The 14,273-nt window shown below is 39.5% G+C and overlaps 1 protein-coding gene across 1 annotated transcript; it reads left to right on the forward strand.

The window, feature by feature from the left end:
- The first annotated feature begins 2,767 nt into the window (after positions 1-2,767).
- Positions 2,768-3,994, forward strand: LOC141621361 (transcription factor bHLH126-like). The gene is made up of 3 exons (XM_074437927.1): positions 2,768-2,873; positions 3,083-3,442; positions 3,802-3,994. Exons 1-3 carry the CDS (start codon positions 2,820-2,822, stop codon positions 3,877-3,879), a joined length of 492 nt encoding a protein of 163 aa, XP_074294028.1. The 5' UTR covers positions 2,768-2,819; the 3' UTR covers positions 3,880-3,994.
- Positions 3,995-14,273: the final 10,279 nt, after the last annotated feature.

Raw genomic sequence — 14,273 nt, forward strand, 5'->3', positions numbered from 1 at the left:
GTTGAAGTCACCGGCTATCAAACCACCTCGAAAGAGTTGGACATAAATGTCCAATAGAAGCTATGAAGTCAGCAACCTTATTGGCTTCACGAAAACAATGTTTAATTATCACTTCATCGAAAAAATGAAGGTCTAATTTCACGTCTTTGATAATACTAGAAATTTCTCAAAAGAATTTGCCAAGTACCTTGAATTGAGTTAATAACACATAAATTATCACCCTCTACAATTAACTTTGAGATTACTAAGTATTTAGCTGTTAAAATACCTTCTTTTAAAGCGAGAGCTTCCGCAATAAGGATACTATTGAATTCACCCTTTTTTTGCTCTAACCAAACAACTTTACCAATTGTTTAACATCTTTATATTTGTATCTGCATCTCTCTCTCTCTTAACACTTATTATTAGTCACTTTATGACCACATTTTATTCCTACATTTTAAAATCTATTCTGTTACATGTGTTTTACGTTTATACTACAAATTGTGACGTTTATTTCTTTTTTCTTAATGCTTATATGAACAAATATTATAGATATACTCTTTTGAGATTTTATGGACGAGTATGATAAGTTCGAGCCCAATTTCTCTCCATTTTCTAAAAAGAAATGGAGAGGCAAGTACTTATTAATGGTCCGGATCGCATGTTGACAACATCTAACGGTTCTAAATTTACGCATAAAAATAAAGAGAAAATGAGAATGAAAGGGATAATTATTATTTAAATAGATTGTGAGAGGAAATTGAGAGAAAGGAAATGGAGATGATCCATTTCCGATAAGTTCCATAGTAATCTTGTCCCTCTAATATCTAAACTAGTGTAGATCCCGCGCAAATGCGCGGTAAATATAGACCTTTTAATTTTTAGTGTATTAGTTATAGATTTTAGATTTATATCTCGCGAATTTTTATAAAAAAACAACTAATATTAAAATTAATTAAAAGAATTGAATAATTCCATAAATTGTGTTTTTTATGAAAATATTTTAACTACATCAATTTTTTTTAAAAAAATCTTTTTTGAAAAATCAGTTAGTTTAAGTAGTGGGTCCAACATATGATGATATAATTAGAAAAGTCAAAGATTGCAAGAAGTATCACGGTAGAATATTTGCAAAATCAATTAGTTTAAGTAGTGGGCCCAACTTAGAACGTGATATGTGGTTTTTTCAGTCCAGAAGGCAGGCCCAATCATAGTGGAAATCACTTGGGCGGGAAACTACTAAGAGAATTTTATTCTCTTAGTAGTAGGGGGGATGGACATAATTAACTCAAGTCATTATTTGCCAGTATTGTGAAATTCTAATTGATTAACCTTGAACAAGGAATAATTGCATGTTTATTTTCCAATAATTATAGGGTAAGACGGTTTTAAGCTATAAAATTGTCTATTTTCGTTAAAAAAAATCATCTATTACTAATAAATAATTTATCTTCTTATATAATTATATTTAGACTGTCTCACAATATAAGATCATTTTACAGCCGCGTTTGTTTTGAGAGGAGTACCATGTTACTACGTATATCACTAACGCTTCTTATGCAATGAATGGAGGGAGTCCATTTTAATAGGGAATTGTTGTCTTGAGCACTAATTCAACAACTTGCGAGACTGAGAGAATAAGTAACAGTCTAGGTTGCACGGACACTCCTCTTAATCGGTGTTTTTGTGTCGAACACTCGTGTCGGACACGACACTCGTCGGACACACGTCAAAACGTGTCGGACACCTGTAAAGCCGTGTCTAACTTTTATCTTTTATTTGGGCACGTGTCCGACGCGTGTCCAAAGTATTTTGAGCCGTGTCCATGGTATTTGGACACACCTTCAAACGGAAAGTTGAATTTAAGGTAAATGACGTGAATTGTTATATGGTTGAATTTGGTGGAAAAATGATGTTCTTTAGACAAGTAATGAGATGTCGAAATAGATTGATTATAAGTTGGTTTTTGGTTTTAAAAATGAGAATATTTAACGTCAAATTTTACCTTTATTTATTTAAATTTAATATCAAATAATTTTTCAAAAGTAAAATCACACATATATAACTACAAAATATATATTTTATTAAAATTAAATAACGTGTCCCGTGTCCTAAATTTCATGGGATACCGCGTCACGTGTTCGTGTCCGTTTTAGTGTTACCTAGGTAACAGTACATGATCTGAGGCCTCTCGATCTATATTTGTAGGAACAACAAATATTGATTTCGAAATTGACTCTTGAAAACGATTTTTTTATATAAATTTGCACTATAATTGGCAAACATGTTAGTTAGAACAGATACTATTAGTTTATTTTGGTTCAGTTGGATTTTTCAGTGCACGAATTATTTTGAGAGAAATAAAGCTGGGGAGTTGGGACTAATCAAGTCATATTCAGGTTATATTATACGATATTTTACCGTGTTCTAGTGAGACACCTCAAACGTTTAGTCAAGAATCAAGTTGGTAAGATTACAAGAACAAATCTCTTTATCTCATTTTGTAATATTTTGATTGTATTACAACATAATCGGAATCGAGACTTGTCTGTTACTAAGTGTCTAAGTTACTCATTTCGTCATGATGGTTAATTGTTATCTCGTATTTGACTTTCTTGTAAGAAGCAGTTCAAACAAAGATAAACTATTGATTAATAAGGACGGGAGGGAGTATTAGATAAACTCGGTAAAAATTCATCGTCTAATAAAAAAAGTAGTTAAAGTAAGAGGTGAAAAAGAAACTAGGAATAATGCAAAGTCCATGTCGTACTTAAATAAATAAGACGACGTTTGGAAGTTGAACACCAAACTAGAACACATATAGTACAAGGCAAGAAATGTCCGACCTTTTATCCTCCCTTCGCTCTCTTCTTCCTCAAGAATATGTTAGAGTAATCATCTCATCCATCCCTCTTTCATATCTATTATTATTACATACTATTGTTTTGTTTCGACTTTATATTTAAGCAATATACGTACGTTATACATACAACAACATTATCACAATGCCTTTAATTATTCGCGCTACAAGACCATTATTTTAATTCATGCAGTTTTACTTTTTGTTTCGAATTTTCAATTATTAACCAAAAATTTTCAGGGACAAACAACATCTTGTGATGACTTAGAAGAAGCTACAAATTACATAAAAAGCTTAGAGGCAAGTATAAAGGAGCTTGAAGACAAGAGGAACGTCCTACTAAACAAGTCGAGATCAAATAATAATCAACATGCTGGTGAAATTGGATCTTCTTCAACTAGTATTAATGATAATTATGTGACGATACACACATTTCCTAGACGTTTAGAGATTGAGATTAGTGTGAAACATGAAGGAGGAGATGGATTTCCTTTATCTAAATTACTCAAACAAGTATCATTAGTTGAAGGGATTAATGTTGTTAATTGTCTTACTTCTAAAGGTGATGAGAGATGGAAGTGCATCATCCATTGTGATCTGGTACTTTTTTTTTCATCTTTTTTAAGTAATTTATTTCCATAATCCTTGTTTTCTTTTTCGAAAATTATCACAACTCATTTTGTGTATAATGGTTCACTAAACTGATTGCGATATTTCATTGTGACACATAAGCAAACACCGAATTTTGTACACATAGATAAAACTGTGTGCATTTGGTCCCATATATGATATATCATATATTTTGATTTCGATCGATAAAAATGATATGTTATATTAATCAATAGTTTAGTAGAAAATGGGAAAGTGCTTTTAATATTATTTAATTTTTTTTTTTTTTTTGGCAAAGGGAGTTGTAATGGTGATTGTAATGCTGACGGTCCGTTTTGGCACATTTATAGGTAAATGATCAACCAACCACAGATTTCTCAGAGTTACAACAAAGATTGGCCAGTGAAATTTCTTCGTCTGTAGCTTAATACAAGTGCAGTTTAGAAATTTCTTTTGAAGTCTTTCTTCATTATAATTATGTAAAAATTAATTACTCGTAGAAGATATTGGATCAAAATGAATGGAAGCTTTATTTGCACTTAATTCGGTTCAACTTGCCAACTTGGTATTCTTAGTTACCAGTCACCAGACTCACCAGTGTAAAAATGGGTGAATTGAAAAATATCATTATTTGAAAAAAGAAATGTGTTCGTTTACCCCAAATTATGTGATTTTTTTCCCATTAATTGTCTTTTCCTTCATAATAGGGGAGTTTGATTACATAGCCCTGCTAGGAAATTAAAAACTCATGTGTCAATTTAATTCTCGAATGTCAATCAAACGAGTTTTTAGACAATTCATGTGTTTTGTACACCAAACAACACATTTACTATTACAAATAGGTAGGCAATTAAACTTGAATTAATACATAAACATGCATGTTATTATTTAACCAAATAGTCTTATATAAAATGTTTCTTTTACTTTGTTAGTTTATTTATTATTTTTATACAATTATCTTTATTGGATGCCTTTTAACAAAAAAAAATTGGTTTTGTATGGAACAGTTGACAGATAAAAAATATGAGTACAATTTTAATAGTAATAATAATCAAGTATTAAAGATGTCTTAGTCTATTAGCTAAAGCGAAAATAATATAAATAATACTCCGTAGTCCGTATGCAGGTCCTAATTTGACTCATGATACAATATCGGAATAACGACTTGAATTTAAGACTTATTATTTACAATATATCCATTTTAACTGTTCTGATAATTTTTACCGAATTAGGTTAAGTGAGGTCAATGCGGTCTTACTCGTTGTATGTTGAATGGATGTTCGTGTTTAACGCAAAGTAAAGGAATCAAGTACGTGAATAAAGGTTGACTCAAGAGATTTGGTGATGCGGAAAACCCAATGTGGGAAATGACCTTGGGAAGGGACGGTACCCTTCCAAGGATTGCACTAGCTTTTAATATGGGGACGAGTACAATAGGAGATGGCTTAACGACCTAGCTAATACAATGTGTAATGCTTGTATAATAATTATTGAATGAGGCTTCTTTCCTTGTCTCCTTGGCTATTTATAGGGTAAGAACCCTAGATGTATCCTACTTTGTTTATGGTAAGCAATATTAGTCCTATCACAACTCTTTCCATAAACCGAACCATGCGCCCTATTCTCCCTGATCTCCCTGAATTCTCCCTGGCGACTTCATAATACGCGGGCTCCTCTTGCTCTTTGGGCTTCTCGTAATTAGTTAGCTTTCACGTCCCAACTCTTTGAACGAGAACGGATGGGCTTATTCCCCATTAGGCCAATGTGTGGATTTTGGCCCAAACAGTTTGCCCCTAATTCCTTGTGAGATACGTCTTGAGGCGTCGAATAAGGAATTACAGATCATTTTCAAACCTTGCGCCGTCTTTCGCACAACTTCCCAGGTACTCATCATTACCCCCTCCCCTTCTCCTCATTTCTCGTGCTCCCTTCTCTCTCTTCCTTTATAATCTCACACCCCCCCCCCCCATCTTACTCCATTAATTACAAAATTTTAAACCCCTCACCTTTTCCAAAACCCTTCTTCTCCCTTCTACTCTCACGCCGGATTCCGTCATTCTTGCCGCCGTTCGTTACCAGGTACTTCTTTCTTGCAATCTTTCTTTGATCTTCTTCTTCTTTCTTCTCCTTGACCAGGGCAAAGCTCGTCACACCGCTTCGTCCTCTGCTCCGGCCGACCAAAACCCAGATCCTACCTGTCCTTCCCGTAATCTTTTTGTCCATCCCCACGACTGTAACTCCTCTCTGACCACCGCCGACATTCCTTTGATTAAGGAATTGCTTGGTCTCGGCGACGGGGTTGATATTACTATCCCTGAGCCGGGCCAAAAGCGGACGCCGTTCGGCCAGGATGGGTCTGCTTCTACCTCTACCCATTTAGGTACGGTCTTCGCTTCCCCTTTCCCAAACTTATGCAAGACTTTCTCCGGACCAACAACTTCGCCATGGCACAAATCTCTGCCACCATCTGGAGGGTACTCCTTTACTCCCTGTCTGCTAGTCAAAACACCAGCAGCTCCATCTCCCTGAGCGAGCTGACCCATATTTACGAGATTCGGTCTCTGGGAAGAGGACAATTTTCTTTTCGGGGTTCCGGCGAGACTCCTTTCAGGCATGTGTCAAAATCTAGAGATGAGAAATGGTTTGAGGATTTCTTCTACCTGAGGAAGGCCTCCATTCAGCCGCCTGCTGATTATATCTTCGAAGATTGGGTCATAACCTCGAGTAAGTAACTATTTTGACGCCTGATTTACTTCTTCCAATGCTTACTGGCTTACTTTTTGCTTTTGTGCAGGCCCCTGCCAACTGACTCGCCTAGGCAACTCGACAGCTGCCCGCAACAAACTGTTTTGCATCTCCCTGTCTAACAGGAAGTTTCTTGATCTGCTACCCGCCTTCTCACCTGCCTCTTCCTCCAATCCACAACAATCAGCCCACAGCATGTCTTCTGGTATGTTACTTGGCACTGTCATCCTGGCTATTGCTGATTCCCTAATATCTTGCTGTTCATTTGGTATTTCTGACACCTGAGGTCTGGCTGCTTGTAGGTTCCAAAGTCGATCCTCTAGAGGCCATTCTTCAGAGTGCTAAAAGAAAGAGAGTTGTTGGGAGTCCTGATGTGGCTTCTGCGTCCAAGAGGAGTGCCCCTGCTGCCTCCTTTCAGTCTCCTCCTGCCCGCTCCAGCGTTGTTTGCCCTGAACCTCTGAAAATTCTCCCATTGTCCCGCCATCCTCCTACTCCACCTCCTAGTCCCGCTGCTGCTGCCGCCAGTGGTGGCATCATTGCCCACTTCCCTGATGGCTTCAGGGATGTAGAAAAGGTGTCATACTGGCCTGAGATCGACCAGATCCTCTTCCCGTCGTTGGTGGAAGCTTTCTCAAAATTCTCCCCAGAAGAGATGGCTGAGAATGACGTGCATAATGTCTTTATGGTGAGTGTTCTTCCTCTGCTACCTGTTCTGAGTTATTTATGTCAAACCTGCTAATTCTTCCTTTTCTACTTTCAGGCCTTCTAGTCAGCTCTTTACAATAGGAAGATGATCAACGTGGTACAGACCACCAGTCGTGCTACCAATGCCAAGAATCAGGAACTGACTGGGACTATTGCTGATCTGGAGCAGCAACGCTCTGACTTGAGAGGACGTGTGGTAGAGCTGAAAGCTGAACTTGCTGGTGCCAAAAAGAAATTGAAGGAGGGAGCTGACCAGCTGGCACGCACCTAAGAGGTGTGTGGTACCTTCTCTGATTCCCTCAAGCGCTCTGACGAGAAGATCAGTGAGCTGATCTCCCTTGCCACCAACATTGTTGCTTATGCTACCTGGTGGGGAAAGATCAGTGGAATGCGCGCCGCCCTTGCTGAGTCTACAACCCTGCAGACTATAGAGGAGGAAGAGAGGCAGCTGGAGATCCTCTATCCTGTTTATCCTGACTTGAGCGTGTTGATGCCTGAGGTTGGCGAGGTGAGTTCTCCTGCGCTGATGGAGCAGACAGCTGCTGAGGAGGCTGGTTCCCTTCAAGAGGCTGCCGTGGCTGAGGGAGCTCAGGAGGTTGCCGTGGCTACTGGTATCGAGGGCGTGCAGCCTGGTCCTATACCTGAAATGGGAGGTCAGCAAGAGAGGGCAGAGGAGGTGCAAGAAACGGAGGTCATTGATCTGGCCTAAAGTTTAAAGTTTTTATTTTCAAACTTCTTTGGATGGCAGTCTGACCCTGTGTGGTGCATACTTGTAAAATTTTAAACATTTTATTTTGTGTTTGTCCGTCGTGGTGACGGCTAACTGAACTTGGGGCCGCTTTTTGGCCGAATTTTGAATGCCTCTTGCCTTGTTTTGACAAGTTTATTCATGTCATGTCTTGCGTGTTTTGTTTCTTACTTACATACTTAGCTTAGGAAGCTGCCGTGTCAGCCTGCTGGCTGATTTAGGCTAGTCTTGTCAGCCTGAAAAGGCTGATTTAGACTCAGCTAGCTGCCGTGTCAGTCTACTGACTGATTTAGGCATATGCCGCATTTTGGGTGAGGTGGTCGTGTCAACCTTCAAGGCTGATTTAGACCAGTCGTGTCACGAAGAGGTGATTTAGACTCGACTACATTGTCGTGTCGACCCTCGACGATTTAGGCGTATGCCGCATTCTGACTACTTAACCTTGTTCATGACGCAAGGTGTGTTCATCATGTTTAAAGCCAACAGAGGCGTATCTTAGGCAAGTTTATCGTTATTCTAGGACCAATGGGACGTTGCAGGATTCTGGTAGCTCAGAGATCCCTGCGCTCCATATGTGTGTGCATGCATGTTGAGGCCCTGATTAATTACGTTGATTGCGAGCTATGTCTAGGGGGTGGTATCCAGGGTAGCTGGATGAGGTTTCAGCTATCAGTCAGGCTCCCTTTCGCATGTTCCACAGGCCGCCTGGTGAGGGTGCTCCTAATGAAGAAATGTAGGTTAGGCATGTTGGAGTGTCATGTGCCTTGTCACCCCGCGTTTTAAGTTGACAGTCCTGCTAGCTACACTTTTAATGTACCATAGATATTAGAGTTCAGAGTGATGCATTTAAAGAAGCCTGAAAATAGGAAATCTTATTAGAGCGATGTGAAGTACCTAATGCTGTCTCATGGGGGTGCCAGAGCAATTGTGGTCCCAGGAAGCTTACAGACCACACAACTCCAATATTAGTTTTCAAAGTTTAAAGAAACAAAAGAAAAGAAAACGATACAAAATTGGCAGTATGCCTACTACCGTTTTTTTTTGGCTTTTCTTAATGCACTACTCTGTACACTAAATTCTACTTATTATCAAAAGTGATACCTTTTCAAGTGAAGTATGTTCCATGGTTTGTGTATGATTTGCCCATCCATGGTCATTAATCTGTATGCCCCATGGCCAACAACGCTTTCTACCTTGTATGGTCCTTCCCACTTGTAGGCGAATTTGTCTGCCTTACGATTCTTTGTGTTTTGGAAAACTTCACGGACAACCAGGTCTCTTACCTCCGGGAGCCTGACTTTTACGTTCTTGTTGTAACTTCTAGCGACTGACTGCTTGTAGGCAGCCAGACGTATTTTTGCGCTTGCTCGCAGCTCGTCTATCGTGTCCAGGCTCCTTGATACCCGTCGTTGTGAGTACCAAAGATAAAATTTATAATTCCTATTAAAACTAACCTAGGCTAGTGGTAACAGGGTCGAACCACAAGGAGGCAGATGTAAATTCTAGTTGATTTATATTCAGTTTAAGGTAACAATTGTGGGGGTTGAGTTGAGATGGTCTATAGCTAAGAACAAATAAAGATAATAAACTAAAAAGACGGTTTAACAGATAAAGAAGGGGTACTAGGATGATCGGTTCATTATAGCCGGCGGCAAAGCAAACTAAGTCGGTCCGAGTCAACACGGTGAGGCGGAAATAAAGAGGTCCTCTCGGTCCACTCTTAACAAATAGCATCTTTCAATCTCGCTATAGGTCCCTAATATCACTAATACTAACTTTCGTTCCGAAAAGTGACTAACGGTCTAAACTATACCTATCTTTCGATCTTAGCACAGTTTAGTCGATTCAATTGATGGTCTAACAACTTACCCTATCTTTCGATCTATTGCGTCAGTCATAAAAGGGTATCTAACTGGTCGCATGCATTCGATTCGTTAAATACAACAATTAAAATCAATTAAAACGAAATAAGCTCACGAGGTCAGTCGATCGACCGGGTAAGGTGGTCGATCGACCAACACGCGGGTTCAGGCCGTGTCTAATCTAATGCCGCCTATGCTACAATTCGCCTACATCCTAGCACAAATTATTTAGCTACTCATACTAACGGTGAAAGCAATAACATTGACGATGAAACTAACTACTGAATTCATGCTTAAAACGGTAAAGAAAGCAATTAACATAAACAATGAAATTGGTTGCGGGAATCTAGCTAGCAATTCTAAACTATTGATAAAATAAAGATGAACTAAAATTAGGGCAGAAGAATACCGAATTGCAGAGGAAAGATTAGTTATTAAGAACCGAAAATCCAATGCTCAACAATCCCAAACCCCAACTATCTATCAAGAACCGTATGCGGAAACTTAATGAAAATTACTGAATAAAACTTAGGTAAAAACTTGGATGAAAACTGAATAAATACTGAAAGTTCTAGGTTACGTTATATAGACAGTAACGTAACTTCTTATTTCCTAAACCTAGCATCATGGGCTTGCGCTTCCTCAGTCTTCTAATTTTCGTCTGAAATAGCAGTTGGGTCGATCGACTGATGGGACTGGTCGATCGACTGGTCCTCAGCAAATAGTAGCTTCTGGAACCCGAACATTGGTCGATCGACTGAAGAAGGTGGTCGATCGACCGGATGAGCTGCTACTTGACTTCTTAAAACTCGTGGACTTGTCTTTTGGGCCTTGAATTGCGCACCAAGCTCGTTCCTCGGGTGAATACTTCACGTCAAACGCAATGCAGGGTACTCGGGGACGGATTTAGCTTGATTTTCCCGTTGAATTCTTCACATTTCTGCAATAATGTACAAAACACGGAAGTAGACGGAAATAGGGGGAAATGCAGCATAAACTACACGAATGAGCTCTGAAATACGTGTAAAATGGGATGTAAAACATCATATAAAAGACACGCATCAAACTTCCCCAAACCAAATCCTTGCTTGTCCCCAAGCAAGAACTAGACTCGATTTAATGACCTAATGGAACGAGTTCAATCTCAGAGCGAAATGCAAACTGTTAAGCCTAAACCAATTTGATGCACAATCAACAATCAATTAGTAATGTGAATCATGCAAACGAGTTATGTAGTCGTTAAAATTATGCTGAACTGCCAACCGTAAAGACTTATCAAATTGGACTCTCACGGGTCGCTCAAATCACTCAATAAATACAGGTGAATATATGTAAGATAGAAAGAATTAATTTTGTAGTGACTCTCACCTAACTACGACCTATGAAGACATGCCAGCAATAGAATATGAAAATGATCTCTATGACCGTACATATGCATTCCAACCAAACAGATGACCAATGACACATGCCGAGGTATAATTGGGATATGTGAGGTAATGGGTAAAAAGAGGCAAAACATTTTATGGTAAAGTGGAGGTACAGGTGATCAAGCTAGTACCAAAACGGAACCAAGTGGCAACATCCAACTTCTTGCTCATAATCAAACGAAACGGTGCTATAGCAAGCACAAAACTCACAGTCTCCAAAATATTAAATCAATATACTCCCCATAAAATATAAATGGAACATGGGAGCAAAAATCGCCAAAAGATAAGGATTAAATTATGCAAATTGACTTTTTTCTCGGATCTTCAGTCGATCGACCCAATTGGGCAGTCGATCGATTTGCTTTGAACAAGATCTGAGAACTCTTTTTTCTTTTCTTTTTTTTCGAATCATTTTTCTCTTTTTTTTCTTTTCTTTTGTTTCTTTCTTTCCTTTTTCATTTTCCAATCATCATCTCAACAGAGCATATGCCACCAAAAACGAGTAACAATCCCAAAACTAAACTACTAGCTTGACAAAGGACAGGCTAAATGTAGGATGTAGTAAATGGGACAAAAAAGGATATTTTTGGCAGTGTGGAGCTTATGGGCCTAATAAGAAAAGGGAAACCTCTACCACATGTGTCAACAAACCACAAACCGAACGCATACAGGTATTAAGTAGATCAAGTTCATATTTATGCAAATTAAGGAAACATGTCTCATAAGGAGAACTACTCATATTCCTAAATAAACCGGTCATAGATGTCACCAGTTATAGGCTCTAAATCTCAGAATGTATGATGTAGTTTGCCAATTTTCAAAGTCAGGTCCCAAGCTCAGCAAATATTAACGAAAACTCGTAGATATGCATAAACGATTCTACTAATAACATGTTAATATAGCAAGGCTCAGGCAAAACAGGTGCAAATGCAAAATCATCATAGAAATACTACCGTTCTGACTCGACCTATATGCTAAAATAAACGTGCATTTTATGGGAATTTTTATTGAAATTTTTTCAATTTTCTTGATTTTTTGATGTATATGAAGAAATAAACAACAATGCAAGACAAGATGCAAACGTGAATGCAAGCAAATGATATGCGACGCAAAACCCTTCCCCAAACCAAATCGCACAATGTCCCCATTGTGCAAAATCATGTGATGAAATAAACAAAAGAAATGGGAATTTGCGTAAAATGAATAAATAAAAAAGATATAAAGTAAAGAAATCAGGAACTCACAAGACTTTAAGCACAAAGGAAACCTCCCCAAACCAGCGTGAGCTAGGAGGTTTCAGTAGCTAGCAGTGCTACCATAAGTGCCTGAAAAGACAGAAAAATACCACGCATAAGACCGAGAAAACAATTTTGAAGCGGTAAAATTGTGCATAAATGAGAGAACAGAAGAAATATATAAATTTTACGGAAGATAAAAGGGAGTAGAGAACTCCCTTAAGTCCGCAAATCGACCAAACACAGCAGGGGAGAGGTCGTGAACAAATACAGCAGCAGCAGTGGTCGATCGACCAAGAAGATCGGTCGATCGATCAAGTGGGCGTGAACAGTAGCTCCTGTAAACCAGCAAGTCAGTCGATCGACCATATAGGTCAGTCGATCGACTGAAAACACTGCTGCGACATCTTAATTCTTCGTATTAGCTCAATAACTAGAGCTACCGAGGTCTAAAACCTGCAAATGCACAATAATACGCGCCCAAAATTGCGCAAAACCCAGAATAAAGTCTAAAGTACTTAAAAATCCTAAATAAGCGAAATAAAATGCGAAGTTTTTGCGCACACAAAAAGCAATAAAAATTGTTTTAACAAAAGCAAATAAAATGAAGTTTATAACGAGCTCGATCAACTAATAGTTGATCAAGAAGGACCACGGTATGGCCCACTTCGTCGGCTTCTGGCTACTAGAGGTAGCCTCAATGGTGCTCATCTTATCTACGCACCCTTCTCGGCTTGGACGATCGGAGAGCTCAACGGATCAACTTCGTCATCTCCCAATCAAGGGTCTCTTTGGGCTCATCGGAATCCAAGTCGGACTCCTTTGCTTTGATCGCTCGTCATCAACTATCTCATCAATTCCATAGCTCGTGCAACCAAGACCTCCTCTTTGAATGATAGGCTTTGTCGCATGACTAGAGTGACTGCAGACTCATCCTTCCCCAAACCAGCTCTCTGCAATGTCTAAAACAATGATTCTTCCTCCTTTCGCTCCCGATGGGGCGGAGGGGTTAGCACAGAGTAGTAATAGAGACAGGCAATTCGGGAAGCACAAAGTACGATTTCTTTTCGTAAACCGTATTACAAGTAACAGCCACATGGGGTCCTTCTTCTTAGTAGGTTGGGCAAAAATGATAGAATGTTTCCCAACTTTGAAGGTCAAAGTTCAAGAGCCTACGTCAATAATCGCACCAAAGAAGTGTGCGTAAACGGCCTACCTAGGATGATCGGTATATGGGCATCCTCAGGCATGTCAAGGACAACAAAGTCAACAGGGAAGAAAAACTTCCCTATTTGGATGGGTATGTCCTCTAGGACTCCTATAGGCTCGACCGCAGATCGGTCAGCCATCTGAACTGTCATGTCTGTGATAGCAAACCGGGTCAACTTAAGCTTCCTAGCTAAACTCAAGGGCATGACGCTTATACTAGCCCCTAAATCACACAACGCCTTCTCAATTGAGAAGGTGCCTATTTTGCAAGGGACGGAAAAGCTACCCGGATCCTCTAACTTATGGGGCGCAGTGTGAGACAGATAAGAGCAAGACTCCTTAGTAAGTGCGACAGTGTGCACTGTTTCAAGTGACCGCTTTTTGGACAAAAGTTGTTTCATAAATTTAGTATAAGCGGGCACTTGGTTTACTAACTCAAGGAAGGGGACTTGTACATTCAGACTACGGATAACTTTTTTAAATTTGCTGAAAGATACTTGTTCCTTGGTCGGCACTAGCCTCTCCGGGTAAGGGGTTGTAAGAAGTACCTTGGCCCTCTCCTCAAAATCACGCGCGCCGGCATCCTTAGACTTAAGCTGAAAGTCCGTCACCTTCTCTTTGTTGAAGCTAGACCCCTCTTCAGACCGTCTCAAATGAGAACCATTAACCGTCATTGGGTCGAACTTCGGGACCGGGACCGACCCATCAGCACTCGGGTCTTGTCCTAAAGTCTTCGGGACTGTGGTACCCCGAAACAAGTGGTCTCATGATTATTTGGCATTAAAGAACGAAATTCCTCAAGATCGCAGCCGATCTCGGTCGATCGACCATGTTCTCGGTCGATCGGACCGAGATGTACTGATTCGAAGCTCCTGTAACCCGTGCTTTGAT

The sequence above is a fragment of the Silene latifolia genome, chromosome X, assembly GCF_048544455.1.
Source record: "Silene latifolia isolate original U9 population chromosome X, ASM4854445v1, whole genome shotgun sequence".
NCBI lineage: Eukaryota > Viridiplantae > Streptophyta > Magnoliopsida > Caryophyllales > Caryophyllaceae > Silene > Silene latifolia.